The sequence below is a fragment of the Caenorhabditis remanei genome, chromosome V (assembly GCF_010183535.1).
Source record: "Caenorhabditis remanei strain PX506 chromosome V, whole genome shotgun sequence".
In the NCBI taxonomy this organism is placed as follows: Eukaryota; Metazoa; Nematoda; class Chromadorea; order Rhabditida; family Rhabditidae; genus Caenorhabditis; species Caenorhabditis remanei.
In genome coordinates this window covers 6,794,588-6,809,614 of record NC_071332.1, presented here as the reverse complement: position 1 = coordinate 6,809,614, position 15,027 = coordinate 6,794,588, and the positions used below count along the sequence as shown (strand labels likewise).

The following is a 15,027-nucleotide window of genomic DNA, read 5'->3' as shown; positions in this document are numbered from 1 at the left end:
TTCAGCTCGGAGATTCTGGACAAGACCGCTACTGAAACCGATGCTATAATATTATTATTATATTACTTTTTTTTTTTTGAAAAAGAGCCGACCAATTAGACGAAATTGATGCCTTTTCCAATTATTATTTGGGTGTCGATTTAATCTCTAAATAGATTTTGGGACTTGAAGTTTCTTCTTTTGTATTAGAAGGGATGCCACTCGAAAAGGTTACCTAGAATTCTAGAAGGATACACTCTAGTAAAAAATCCAGCATTTTTAAATTATCCATTATGTTTCTATCCCTACAGAAAACACCGCAACAAAGTAAGTGTCATTGAAACATTATCCAAGCTAGACAAGGTCTGCAAAAACAGATCTCAAGTACATCTCCCAGTCAACCATGAATAAAATAAACCACGCCTATCTTTTCCAGTACAAAATTTAGAACTTATTCATGTGAATGAAGTCAGAATTTTCACAAAAAATGAGCTGATTGGACTGTGTGGTCATTTCAGAATTCTACAGAGGAGAACTCGAACCTCGATACAGTCGGAAGACTCCGTTTCGACAGCAAACTGAAATTCCGGAACCAGTTTTCGGGATTGGTCATGGAATTCGAAGGTTCGTTGGCAATGAGTAGTCATTTCTTTTTGAAAAGAAAACACATTTGTACTCTATTCAAAAATCTATTGAAACTCAGGTTCAATGGAGACAAATCATCACGCGAGGAGACGCCGTTGAGTCCTTTTTTTGGGGAACGAAGAGAACCAGGAAGACGAAATTCTGGAAGGGAGGATGGACGAGATTACGAGGAGAATGGTGATGAGGAGAACCGATTCGGAGGTGGTGGGAGAGGGAGAGGAAGACCATTTGGATTTGGAAGACATGGGTCTCCTGAAGATGAAGAAGAAGGACAATTTCCAGGAGGGGAGCACGACTTTAAACGACCAAACCTACCAGATCCATCAGTTGTCAAAGAGCGATTCGATAAGGAAAGGAAGGAAAAGAATGACAGAAGAGGAGAGGGCGAAGATGAGGAAGAGAATCATCAGAAGCCGTCACGAGGAAGAGCACGATCAGGGGAAGATGAGGATGGGAATGGTCATAAAGGTATAGTATCAGATTTTGTAATTCATGTAGATCAACTTTATGTATGTAGTTGAAAAGCCTGGTAAACGCAGAGTGATTCAAATTTGAAGATGACTTTCTATATTCAAAATTCACAAAAACTTGTAGTTCTAATTCTGAGATTCTAGGTGAAGAGGAAGAAGAAGAACATCGTCCCAGAAGACCTCCACCGCGGACCAAGGACAGCTACGAGGAGGAAGATCAAAGTCACCGGCGAAACTACCGACCTCATCACGAAGGTCCCGATCGTGAACGCCAGCACCACCGTGGCCACGAATCGGAGGATCAGGAGACTGAGAATATTGCCGAAACGCCTTCGAAAGTGGTCGGCTTGAATATGCAAATGGTTGCAGGAGTCTACCCGAAAGAGAAAAAAGGACCCGTAGTCGAGGACGTGGATAAGAGAGGCGGCCGGTTCGTAGACAAGCCAGATGAAAGAGAGCAAAACAAGTTTTTTCGGGGCTCCGAGCCAGAGGGGCACGAAGATCGAGAGAAGGGATCCGGACGGGAGCAGAAGCCAGAGGAGCCAAGAGATCGACGACCAGCTAGAGGAGATTCTGGAGAATCTGAGAAAGGAGGCAGAGGAGAAAAGTCTGAAGGTGGGGATGGAAAAGAAGAACGAAGACATGAAGGAAAACGTGAAAAATCTGAAGAGCAGCCTAGAAGAGAAGAAAGAGAACGAGGACCAGAAGGACCTCCACGACAAGATCAGCAACAACAACAACAACAGCAAGCTCCACCGCCTCCCAAACCCCAAATCCCTCCGTTCCCTGCTTTCCCCAAGTTCCCCTGTAAGTTAAGACTGTCGTATATTTTCTATAAGTTCTTTTATTTTCAGCCTTCGGAGGATTCCAACCATTCCAACCAGACTTCCCAACTCGATCATTCGGTGGTAATGGCGGTTTTGCGGGTGGTCCTTGGAACGAACCTGGAAGACCTACCGGACGCCAAACAGCGCCTGGAGAAGACGTTGGAGAGGGTGAAGACCGATCTGGCCAGGACGGACGACGTGTTCACCAACAAAACACATCTTCTCCTTCATCCGACAATTCGAGTGCCAATGATGAATCTGCCGAACGGCGACATTCCACCGGCGATCACGGCAAGGAAAATGAGAGAGGAAGAAAGGGAGAAGAAAGAGAAAGAGGTGAAGATGAAAGGGATGGAAGAGAGCATCTTGAGTCAAGAGAAGAACGGAAAGAAGCTGAAATTCCAGAGAAAATGAAAACGGAGCAGCAGCAACCGCTTCCAGGACCACAAGGAACGAGTCCTCGTAAGGAATTCCCAACTCCCGGAAGATTTGTCACAAATATCCGAGCTAAGAAGTCAGGAGAGATTCTTGATGCAACGACTGCTCCATCCACAACATCTACAACAACTCCGTTCCCTCCAATCACCTATCCTTCAACCACCACTGCAGCAGCTCCAGCCACCGGAATCATGTTGCCAACAGAGGCAATCGTGACAAAATTGAGATCAATTGTGAATCAAAGAATCAAAGTTGCATGATTTTGTCAATTTGATTTTGAACTGATCTCAATTAAATCTGTATCTAATCAAAATGAAATCAGTTCTTTATTTCTATATTTATACTTACTTTTAATTCTTGTTTTGAATTTTCTGGATGAATAAACCTTGAAATATAACACAAACCTTAGCATTGGTCATTCAAAAACTCTATTTTCGAAAATAGTACAAAGAAAATCCAGAAATTAAAATTTCCAACTTCTCTGACATAGTATTTTTTTTCTATTAACTGTTTTTCCTCCATCTGAAAATCCATGGGATACCTGAGATCTTTCTGTCCACTCCACTCATCCGTAGTATTATTACAACTAAATAAAAGTTAATGTTGTATATCACCACAAGGTATACTACAACTACTTCCAGTTGTCCTCTCTCCACCAAAAAGTGGGCGGAGGGTGGAAAAGAAAAAAGAAAAAAAGAAGTAAGAAGAATTGTGGGAAAACGGTGGAGAAGGACAGTTGGGAAGAGTTGTTTCTACACTTTTGACATGACGTTTTCCATCGGATTTTTGCTTTTATATCTTCTTTGTCTAGTTGTCAATCCGATTGGTAAGTATTTGGTGATAGGTTTTAGCGTCCAAGGCGCTCCAGACATTCAGTTTTCCATTCTTTTCAGAAAGTCGTGCATTCGGTCAACGAGTAGAATATCAATACGAATTTGATCCGAAAAGAGACATCCATCCAAGAGTTCATGTGAAATTTGGTTAGTTTCATCCTCAAAATTATTAACTTTTCTCGTCTAAATTCAGATGACGTCACTGATGAAACCGAGCTAATGAGAATTTTCAATCATCGCAAGTCATCAGAAGTTCGCAAATCGCCATCACGATATGAGGTGAAACTCGCGGCGTTTCTTATTTCCAATTTCTCATTTCTCGTTACAGTACTCCCCTCCAACTTCTCCTTTCTTCGAAGACAACGATCGTTTTATGGTGCCTTACGAGGAAATGGATCGGGGAAATCGAGATGCTGGGTAGGTATTAGAATTCTCGGAATAAAAAAATAGAACAAAAGAAAACGTTTCAGATGGCGGAACGTTCCATTTACAGAGAATCAGGAATGGCATCGGGAATTCTTGAATCTTCCCATTCATAAGTTTGTTCAACCTGAATCGCAAGATGACCTCGCTGAACAAATGGCGTCGTTCCTTCGTCGTCAATCCGAGTCCATTCTCTCCAGACATTTCCCATCGATTCCACGTCATCGGTTCACCGATCCGCCAGAGTTTATGAATACTCCTATGCCTAAATTCGCTTTCTAATTTAAATTATGTACGTATTTATATTTTCTCTTAAAAACAAAAACTTTCGAGTGATAAAAATAGATAACAAGAAAAATCCTACACAGAAAAACTACTGTACACGTAAAGTGAAAGTGAACATGCAACAAAAATCATGTCTCTATTTCTTTCCAGTATAATAATTAGTTGGAACAAATGGCATTTTGACGACTTCAACTGGCGCCTGTTTGGCGCCAAAGTCAACGATAAACTTGGTTCCCTCCTTCGAATGAGATTTGTCGACGTAGGCGATGGCGATATTTTTGCCGAGTGTTGGTGAAGGGCATCCAGAAGTCACAAATCCAAGGGCACATTTGTCAAGAGGATCGATCAGTGGGAGGTGGGATCGAGGGCATCTTCCTGCTGGAGCAATCAGTCCAACTCGACGTTTCGGCCAGTTCTTCTCTTTCAATTGTTTTACGATCTTTTCAGCTCCAGGGAAATCGAGAGTTTCACGTCGGCGTTTCGCTGAAAATGAGCGTTTTAAAAGATTTTATTAGTTTTTTTTCGATTGTGTATCGATTTACAGCATTATTTATTGCTTACCGACAACAAAAGCAAGTCCGGCTTCGATCGGTGTTGTGTTCTCATCAATATCGGATCCATACAAGCAAAGTCCAGCTTCAAGACGAAGAGCATCACGTGCTCCCAATCCGGCTAGTTTCACCTTTCCCGCCTGTGAAGCAAGAAGACGCTCCACGAGTTGCTCGGCTTTCGTTGGATCCACAGAGATCTAAAACAGCCACAGATTGATAACATTTTTGAATTTATTACTCACTTCTACTCCATCTTCTCCAGTATATCCGCATCGTGTCACTCGACAGCCTTCGATTCCAAATACAGTTCCGACTATTGTTTTCATGAATGTCAACTTCGACAAATCGATTTCGGTTCCCTCTTGAAGCACCTTCGCCATTTCTGGTCCTTGAACAGCGACGAGTCCACGATTGTCAAGAGTTTCGATTTTTACATCTTTTCCCTTTGTTCTCCATGCAGCTGCATTTTCCAAAAGATATGGGAGATCTTTGTCGATACATCCAGCATTTGTGACGAGGAAGAGGAAATCTTTGTCAGTTTTCATGATGATTAAATCATCTTTAATTCCTCCTTTGTCATTTGTGAAAACTGACAATGTTCCACTATTTTCCTGAAGTCCTTGAACATCGGCTGTCGTCAAACTCTCGATGAATGCTACTCTGAAATACTGAATAAATAAATATCCAAATTCAAAAATCATTCGAAATACCTGTCCTTTCCAGTAATGTGCGTTTGAAGCATATGAGAAACATCGAACAAACTGACATGTTTTCTCGTGTGAATGGTTGACTCCTTGATCGACAAGTCAGCGTACTGGGTGGGCATATCGTAGCCAGCAAATTCCACAAGTTTTCCACCATGCTTCTTATGGGTCTCGATGAGACATGTCTGCTTTCTGAAATGTTGAAAATGAAATGTTGAAGTTGGGTCATCTTTAAGCTGTTTATAATTGTTTTCTTCGAAACGTTTGAATGATTCACTATTAAAATCTGGCAAAGATTGAACATTTGATTTTATTCCCACTCACCCAAATACTTCAGAAGTCCTGGAGAAACATCGCGTGGCGCTCAAAAGCGCAGATCTTGACACCAATCGATTCATCGAGAAGGCCTGCAAACAAACAAAAAGTTGTGAGTGCGAATGGACGCTTATCAGAAGACAAGAAAGACATTGATAGTCACGTTGCGAAGAGGTGATAAAATAGGAGACACGGTTGATCAAACGATGATAGAGTGGAAAACAGAGAGTTTCAATTAAACACGCCACTTTTTATTTTGTTTTTGCATGCATTTGACAAAACTTTCGCTGAACTATTGTGCTTGAAGTTTATTATATCTGTACTTTTTTATTATCTGTACTAGTCAGATCACCGACAAGAAGGGAAGTTTCTTCGTTTTATTTGGTTAATAATAACAGAAGTTTTCATAAACACATGTAATTATATTAAAGTTTTGCACTAATTGTGATCGTCCGTTGCTATCGATGCCATTGGGTGTTTTGTATAATGGTGGAATGTTATAAAATGTAGTTGAAAAGTCGTTATATTTTTTTAAATTACAGAAAAGGAAAACGTTTATTACCTACATGTTCTAATAGTTATTTAATTAAATATAAAATTAATTATTCTTAACCTGGTGTAGATTTACGGTAAACAACACGCAGGTGTAATTTCGGAGTGTCGTTATCAGCTTTTTAATCAACGATTCGCGAATTCATGTACAGGTTCTACTCATTTCTTTTCTTAAAGCAAAATTTATTGAAAAAAGGATTTCAAATGTTGTTTTAATAGCTCAGTTTTTAGTTCAGACATACAAACAAAATAAAGCTATGGTCTCGATAGAATACATAGTGTGCGTGTACAAGAAAATGATTAGCGTTTCGGAAAAAGATAATAGTGACAGAAAAAGATGAATTCAAAAATATAATTTTCAGACACAAATGTTCCAGATTTCCAGCTTTCAGGAGAGATAGAGACCGGTTTCGAAAGGGTGTGGAGAGTGCGTGGATAGAGGGAAAATATGATTATGATTTTGAAGAAAGAGATTATGATGAATGACGGAGAGAGAAAAAAAAATATTTTTGAAATTAGGCCTCATTTGAAAAACGAATCGTATCGTCATCAAAGCAATTATCCTGGAAAATTAGGCGAACAAATGGTCGTTCAGTTGCCAACAGTTGGTAGCAGAATGGGCAGACTGGATCATAACGGCAAGTTCCCTGTGGAAGAGGGATTCGTGACCAGTAACTGAAAATGTTTTGTAAGTGAAGGGAATTGTCTCAGTGTGAAACTTACAGAACAGTCTGCTTGCTTGCCATATGTCCACATGGATTGAAAGCATGGTCTAGAACACCAGAATCCAGATGGAATGAGGATTCCATTCCCATTGATAACTGCACAATTCTCTCCGATTCAACGAGACAAATCGGACATTTTCCTCCTCTTTGTCCACTATTATTATGAATTCCCCACTCGTGCTTTCCTTGAACGTGTCCACATTGAAGATATACATACGGTTGTCTCCTATTCACTTGTCTCCCATTTCTCTTTTTTGGAATCACCAAAGTATTCAAATTGACTGGACACTGAGGTCTTCCTGCATTCAAACGATCCAACGCCATCTCTAATTCTCTCATTTTCGGAGATCTTTCCAATCCATCAGCAGTTCTCCATAGTATTGTAGCTCCACATAGATCAATTAATGTTCCATCTTGGAGCATGTTAGTCCATTCCGGTACATAAACACCTTTCGCTGAGCTACTCCGAGTGACACGTGGCTCGTAGACATCTCCGTTGATTGATACTTCACGCCATTTGTACATTGGTTTGTCGACGGTATCATCCAGAAGATCATCTTTGTTCGGATGGAGAATAAGGACTCCATTTGTAGTCAAACCATCAACTTCACCATTTGATTTAGTCCACTTGAGGGATTTTTGCTGTAATTAATTTCAATGAGTTGTGGTTCACTTCGTTTCGGACTCACATTAATAGAAATATTGTGATGCGCATCAAATCCAGCTGCATACAAATACGCCTTATTCGAATTCTCCCGATCGATCAGGATCCGGCAAGCGAATCGACTGATTGTGGAAGTTCTGTCTCCTTTCTCAAGGAGATCAACTTGCGGGCGAGATGGTACTGCAGCATCTGCTGAAATTACAAATAGATTAGATGATAGATCTTCTCTCCAACTAACAATGCTCTGGTAGGAACATCCAGGTGTCAATGACGGTGAAATCTATCTGTTCATCAGAGGCACGTCCGATCTAAAAGTTTAAAAATTTCCATGAAACCACTATTTATTTCCAAGAAATAAACCTGAAACATATCCTTTGTACTATCCTGTGCATACTCGATCACCACTGATTTATTGTGATCACTATGGAATGAAACGGTGTGTCGAGACTTGTCTTTGATAATTTTATTATCAGTGGAAGCTACATTATGTACAGTACACTTTTTGATTCCATTCGCAACATCCCTCCGTTTCAACACCTTTTTTGTGAGATACCGCTTCGATGTGGCACGATTTTCAGTTTGCCCGTTGAATCTGGAAACTATATTTTAGTTTTTGATTTCTATGTCAAAAAACAAACCCCAGAAGAATAAGCTCTCCGTAGATGTCATCATCAAAAACCGCCTCATTCGAGTAGGCGGGTGGACTTGGTGTATCGTTGTCCAATCCACTGTCATCCACCATTACACTGAAAACGAATTCGATTGAATTATAGGAATTTCAGTTGAGGAGAAAGAGAAAAAGAGAGCAACGGAATCTGAAAACGGAAGAGAAATTGAGGGTTTCAACTGCGAGATTTGTTGCCTATGGAAACCGGGGGCACCTTGGAGACAACGCCCGTTCTTTCCTTTTTTGTTCCGTTTTTTGAAAAGAGAGACAACTTCTGACACCTAGTGTTTTTGTTTGGTTTCCATGGACTCTTTCGAAATAATTTGAATAAAGGATTTTCCAGTCGAAGATCGGGTAAAATGGGCAAACTCTGGTAAAAAATTTGGCAAGAGTTGGGCAATATCTTCTGATATCTATCTGGTGGATAGAAAAGGAATCTACTATTCCATGACACTTCCTATACCAAGTAATCTCAAAAAACCCAACTTTAGCTGCGAAAGAATTTTATTAATATAATAATAAAATACTACTGGCGCCTGAAGCCTGGTGACCAATCGTCGTACTAACATAATATATAAACGAGTTTATGAATAGCCCAGGAGACGGATGGAAAGGAGAAAAAGAAGAAGAAGAAGGAGAAGAAGGAAGAGGAATAGATGAAGGGGAAATTGTGTAGAGTGGATTCGACTGACATTCTGTGTGTGGAGCGACTAGATTGGATTGCCCCCTCACTTTTCAATACTTTTTCGAGTACTTTTTGGGTATATTTTGAAACGGGAAGTGCGCTCTGATGATAACTAGAACTCGGCGGATTTCGAGGAGAGCAAAGGTTACTGTGGTTTAGAGCAGGTGTATTATCAGATGGTTACGGTAGAAATTAGAAAATTTTCACAGATTTTTTAACTACACTCCACCGAACAATTTGAAAAATAGAAAAGGAATTTTTAAAAATAATCCCGCTAGAGAGCAGTTATAAAATCATTTTCATGCTAGTAGAAATTTGATTGACAATTAGATGCATGCATTAAAGGTCAATGGTCCGTTTGCGGGCCACCAAACAAAGAAATATTCAAATAAAGAGTCGTCCATCATCTGGCTTCAACCCTTACCCTCAAAAAACTGCTCAATCATTTCTGAAGCCAGAGAAAATATAGAAGTCACATGAGTAGTTTAGAGCACTATCAATTACACAAGATCAGTAACCAATGGTGTAGAAGCTGATAAGATAACCGACTGATATCGGTCAGCAGCTGATGTGAAGATGGAAATAAAAACTATGTCTTTTGCAGATATATTGGCTGTGAGGTGCTAGATGTGCCAGGTGGCAATGACAATTAATTTAGTGAAGTGTCGAGAAGAAGAGGATGAGGAGTAGTGCTCGAACACACACTGCGACTGCAGGGGGTCGTCCCTGGTGTTGAGGACAATAAGAGGGCACTATGGAGGTGACTGACACACATATACCACGTACACAAGGTGAGAAGAAATAGGGAAAGAGAGGAAAAATATAGGGGAAAGAGAGACAGGAAAACAAGGGGACAGACCTGACGGACAGGAAGGCCATTTATGTATTTTGGAAAGAGAGAGTGTGTGAGGGTACCGAAGAATGGATTCGAAAATGATGGAAGACGAATGGTAGCAGATGTTTTAGAAAGAAGAACTTGAATGTCAAAAATTGCATTTTTGTTTTCTTGTGTTCTAAGAAAGTGTGATTTCTCTAATAATATGGTTACAGAGAGCACGAAAACTTGTGCTCATGTGTGTTTCACCAAAGTTCTGAAAGTGGGCGGAGTCTTGGTGCGGGAAATTGAATAATCTAGTTTTAACGGAAACTGATCAGATGGGATTTTGAGATAAAATAGTGTGAAGGCGTAGGGATTTTGAGATTATCGTTTGGTGTAAAAATCGGATGAGATACATGACATTTGGTTTGAAAAAAAGAACAGATTTAGGATCAAGACGATGCGAAATTTCAGTTTTTGGTAGAGAATGGTTCATGAACAAGAATGTCACCTGACTTCTCAATTTCAATTGTTTGTAAACCGAATGACTGAGAATGTTTATGTTTTCAGATTGATTAAAATTCAAGATATGAAAAGGGACCAATACGGAATTGGTGAAAAAGAGGTTGAGTTTTTTTTTAAATTTAGGTCATACAGTATCACGCAGATGTTCCATATCAGTTCAAACCTTATTCTAATACGAGATGACTCCTCAAATACGTAGATATATTTAACATTGCAGTAACCTAGATAGGAAAAAAACTCTAATAAATTTGGCTTTCAAAGTCCTGAATATTGTTCCAATAATTCAGATCTATCATCTTTTAGATACAGTTGTCATCTCGAAACTCAAAAATTTTAGTCTAAAATTTCATACTTCTTCACGCATCACACATACAACGACCCCGACAAAAACACCTGATGAATAAACATTTCTTCTTCTCATTATTTTGTTTTTCTGAATTTCAAGACGAAAACTTTCAAAGGTTCACTGCGTTTCGATGACAAACAACCATCATGGTTACGTATGTATTTTATGACGAAACAATGCGAAGGTATAACTTGTTGCCAACACCAAAAACATCCAATTACTTTGAATGGGACCAGAGCAGGCCCACTATTTTATTAGCACAAGTTGAGGACACACATCCGGATTCAATTCACTCGTGAACCGGAAGACACGGGACTTTGACTAATCGAAATTTCAGTGCACTTTTCCTGTACTTTTTCTCTCGGTTCCTGCCCTGACACACCACCTGAACTACATTTCAGATGAGCCATGGCTTCTGGGGGATTGTAGGGAAATCAATTCTATGAAAACTAAAATGGAATATCAGAATACTGAGAAGTTCAGAAACCGAATTTTTGAAATTCTATGGAACCTGAAAGTGCAAGACTGAATTCGTGCTACAAGTATAAATTATTTTGCCTTAAATACCAGATGACGGCAGAATGACACAGACGTCAGAAGGGATCCACAAAACTTTTAGAGTGACTAGCTGCGCAAATTGTTTTTTTTAATTGAAAATCCAAAGAAATAGTATGAAACCATGTCAACTGTCAAAACTAACAGAAAAAAGAAACATAGACATCGAAAGAGAGAACTAAGTGCTCTCACTCGAGCACAAAGACACGGGTGGTCCGCGCGGAGAGTCGCCGCTTTGCAACGCGCCGCGCGAGAGCACGCGGAGCAATTTTCCAACGGTCGTTTAGTACAAAATCTTGTGCGTTGACCACCCCGCCAGTCCGTTGTTGAATAGTGGCGAACAACATAAATAACAAACAAAAACGGCGCGGAGCCCTGGCACCAATGGTTCCAGTAATTGTTGGGTACGACGACTCGTTATATTTTCTATTTTTAATAAAAAACGCTTACGCATTGAATCATTATTTCGAAGCTCTTTGAGTTCAGGAAAACATCTACAAAAGCAATATTGCAGAAAGGTTTTAATTAAAAAGTGTTTCCTTTTTTCAATATCTTCTCAATATATGTATTTGGGAATCTCATCTGAAAAAGTGGGCTCTTTCTGAAAATGAGTGAGATCACGCGTTGGTGTTTACACTGACGTGTCTCCCTCTAATCCCTGATATTTTGGATATAAAGGAGGAATTGATGACGATTGAGATGAGAAATCCGTTTTTAGAAATTTGGTGTGTTGGTTTTCGATGAACTTTGAGGTCAGATGTGATTAGGAATTATGCAGAATTTATATCAAGTGGTTTTGCCGTTTTTCATTAGAAGAGAGTGGATGATTGAAAGGATTCCTTCGTGTTCTTATAATCTGGATTCTGGATTGACAAGAAATTAGAAAAACGGAGGATGAAAAAGTGGTGAGGGAGGAACTAGAAGAATCTTTTTTTATAGTGTTAGATTTTATCAACTTCACAGAAAAAGGAATGATAAAAAATGCTTCAATAATATCCAAAACAACCCATTATAATATATGAATACCTTCCTATTTAACCAGAAATCAAACTCCCACTGGAATAATTTTCAGACTAATAACGTCACTAGAAGAGGAAGAGAAGTGGACAACAGACTAGAGTGTCCCATGGAGTTGTTGTGTGATGTGTGAGATGGTGATAAATAATTGATAATGTGACAGTGGTACGAAGAGTTCGGAGAAGAAAAAGTGAGAAGACAAAACACTTTATGATACAAATGTCTTCTGCTAGAGAAAAGTTTTATGAAAATGAAATGGAAAAAAAGAGATTTGAATGGGAGGAGAAGAAGGAAAAGAGACATAGGACAAGAAGGAGAGAAAGAAAAACAGAAAATATACTAAATCTGTGAGCATAGGAATTGAGAGATACTCTAGAATATGGAGACGTCTGACCAGGGGGAAACTGCTTGTTGCTTGACGGCTGACTGGTCAGTTGGAGACTATTTTGAAAAAGGAGAAGAGGAAGTGTTTTAGATGGGACTGAAACTTACAAGTTGCTTAAAATTAATGATGGTAAAATGATCTGTTAATGCAGCTGGTGTGTCTTAAGCGCGATTACAATCTGGTATGGAGAAAAATGTCAGTTAGTAAGTTCCAAACTGGAACAAATTTTTAAGTAGCTTTCTAGCAAAAATGGGATCATGCATATAGCAAATTTGGTAACAGATACTATGAGAGCACCTGCCATTTCAGATGGCTGTGAAACAGTAATCCTACAGTAACCCTACAGTAGTCTGACTCAAAATAAACTCTATGAGGGATTTGAAGTTGTCAAAACGTATCAACAGCTGAAAAAAATCGAAAATTAAAAAATTTCACGATAAAATATTCTGAGAATACTAAATAATGTTTTCAGAGAATTCTGAAATTCAAAATTTCTATAAAATTCTTGTCGGAGACTATATAACATTATCAAACTTCTGTTTTTCCCAAAAAATAAAACGACACCTTTGGGACCAAAAGCCGTTTTTTTCCCGGGAAACAATACATCATATTTTTGCTATTGTCAAAAGAAATTTTTTGAAAGATGAAGAATAAGAAATTGGAGAGGAAAGTGAGCATGATGTTTATTTGTTCAAGAGTCCCTCGCTCCTCCTTCTGCTTTTTCCACTTGGTACTACAATTTTTTGGTAGAAAAAGGAGAAGAAGAAGGCACAGAAGGAGGAAGAAAAGGAAAAATATATATTCATGAGTCAAAAATCTTTGCGTGTGGCTTTGTGTCTGTGTATGTGTTTTTTTTTGTTATTTTATGTGCAAACTTTACGTTTTGATTTTGACATTGAACAGAGTAGAACAATAAACAAACTGATAAGAGGAACGGGGGTGGAAAAGATGGCAGACGGAAAGTTGGTTGATACTGGAAACTAGGTAAACATGGAGAATGGTGGGACATGTTTCAGCATGTGCTAGTAGGCTTGTCTCAAAATTGTTGGCGAATAGTTCACCGTTTTTAAACAAGAATCGGAGCGTCACAGATTTCACATCATACAGTAAAAAACCGTTCCCAATTCGATTTGATATCGTATGTAGATTTTCTATCCTGAGAAAACAACGTTGCGTCCTAAAATAGTTAATAATCTTTATCAATTCCTATCAGAAGTCTTTGCACTTGTTTTTATAGTCATGAAAATTTAAGTTCAAATTCCTTCACTGTTTTGTTCCAATTTTCGGTTTCAATTATTTTAGTTTTGTAACCATCTCATTCCTCCTTTTTTTCTCGCTAGCGAGAGGTTGCATCCCCTTCGCTCTCATTGCCCTATTATTGATCGCTACCCCGCTACATATTCTCTATTCGATATCTATTCTATATTCTTCATCTGTGATATAATTACTCCGACTATTGAATATCTACGCCAATGATGTCGAAACGGAAACATACTGATACGTTGCCGGACGATCCACCTCAATTCGTTGCCTACGCGGATTACATGGAACTTTTCAATCATGTGTCGAAGCTCACTGCAATCATCAACGAACTGAGGTCGGGTATCATCGAATCTGCATCAAAAACACTCGGTGAGAAAATTGCTCTGACTTGTGAGCCACTTCCAGATATGTCACCTATTGGACTTCCCGTATTGGCACCTCCTGTTTTCGATGAAGTATTCCCGCAATCAATTTTTCCCACGTCTTATGCTTCCGTGACTTCCAAGAATGCTGGTGCCAACCCCAATTCCGTCCCAAAGGTTTCCTCTTTCACGCCGAATCACTTGGATAAATTGGAAATCGCGCGGGAGGCCGCTAAATTGATCGATAAAGCTACACGGGTTGTCATCGAACGTTTCCCTGATGATCGCAACGACAAGGAGCAAGATACAAAGCAACTCCGCATTCTCCAGAATCTTGCATCCTCTAACAACCTTCCAGTTCCAGTCAAGATCCATCGTCACGAATGCAAGTCAATGTACCGCCCTTTGAAAGTTCAATTTGAATCCAGCTCCGACCGTGACTCGTTCCTACACGGATTCCACATTGCTCGTCGTACCAACCCTGATATCCTTGCCATGCCGTCGAAGCCACGTGCTCGAAGAGATCTGACTCGTCCTGAATGGGAAACACTCCGTGCTTCTCGCAAGCACGTCTACGACGAGAACAAGAAAGCTGGAAAGACTATCTTCATCATGTCTGATATCAATTACCGCGTCAACAAGAATCCGCTTCCTTTTCTCTAGACTCCCGATTTGCCGCCTCCTCATTTTCTCCCTCTCCAACTTCTTGCCCCGTTCCTCATTTGACCTTCCCCAATTCTAGACCTACCCACTCGTTTTTAGACCTCTCATACGTTTCATCTCGTTCCTCACCTCCTGCCTCCTCTCCAGCTCCTGATATTTCCACTTCTAAAATACCTGACATGGGTCTCAAACTTTTGCTTGCCAATATAAGAGGCATTTCCACGCTCGCTAAAATTTCACTATTGATTGATCTCTTCCTCTCCTCGGGGTACCATCTTCTAGCTCTTACCGAAACATTTCTCGACGACACTATTCCCTCTTCTCTTTTCTC

General features: G+C 39.7%; 5 protein-coding genes across 5 annotated transcripts; 3 read left to right on the top strand and 2 right to left on the bottom strand.

The window, feature by feature from the left end:
- Positions 1-272: 272 nt before the first annotated feature.
- GCK72_017796 (uncharacterized protein) lies at positions 273-2,619 on the top strand (the record flags this gene model as incomplete). Its single annotated transcript, XM_053732258.1, has 5 exons — positions 273-306; positions 498-603; positions 683-1,092; positions 1,239-1,901; positions 1,949-2,619. The coding sequence occupies 5 exons, from the start codon at positions 273-275 to the stop codon at positions 2,617-2,619; spliced, it is 1,884 nt and encodes a 627-aa protein (XP_053581171.1).
- Positions 2,620-3,124: 505 nt separating this feature from the next.
- GCK72_017795 (uncharacterized protein) lies at positions 3,125-3,897 on the top strand (the record flags this gene model as incomplete). The annotated part of the gene is made up of 5 exons (XM_003112524.2): positions 3,125-3,185; positions 3,253-3,339; positions 3,386-3,471; positions 3,521-3,609; positions 3,663-3,897. The coding sequence occupies 5 exons, from the start codon at positions 3,125-3,127 to the stop codon at positions 3,895-3,897; spliced, it is 558 nt and encodes a 185-aa protein (XP_003112572.2).
- A 139-nt stretch (positions 3,898-4,036) lies between these two features.
- GCK72_017794 (uncharacterized protein) lies at positions 4,037-5,553 on the bottom strand (the record flags this gene model as incomplete). Its single annotated transcript, XM_003112731.2, has 5 exons — positions 4,037-4,383; positions 4,462-4,648; positions 4,694-5,111; positions 5,162-5,347; positions 5,480-5,553. The coding sequence occupies 5 exons, from the start codon at positions 5,551-5,553 to the stop codon at positions 4,037-4,039; spliced, it is 1,212 nt and encodes a 403-aa protein (XP_003112779.2).
- A 984-nt stretch (positions 5,554-6,537) lies between these two features.
- GCK72_017793 (uncharacterized protein) lies at positions 6,538-8,153 on the bottom strand (the record flags this gene model as incomplete). Its single annotated transcript, XM_003112759.2, has 6 exons — positions 6,538-6,697; positions 6,746-7,389; positions 7,437-7,603; positions 7,650-7,719; positions 7,772-8,003; positions 8,050-8,153. The coding sequence occupies 6 exons, from the start codon at positions 8,151-8,153 to the stop codon at positions 6,538-6,540; spliced, it is 1,377 nt and encodes a 458-aa protein (XP_003112807.2).
- Positions 8,154-13,880: 5,727 nt separating this feature from the next.
- Positions 13,881-14,696, top strand: GCK72_017792 (uncharacterized protein; the record flags this gene model as incomplete). Its single annotated transcript, XM_053732257.1, has 1 exon — positions 13,881-14,696. The coding sequence occupies one exon, from the start codon at positions 13,881-13,883 to the stop codon at positions 14,694-14,696; it is 816 nt and encodes a 271-aa protein (XP_053581170.1).
- Positions 14,697-15,027: the final 331 nt, after the last annotated feature.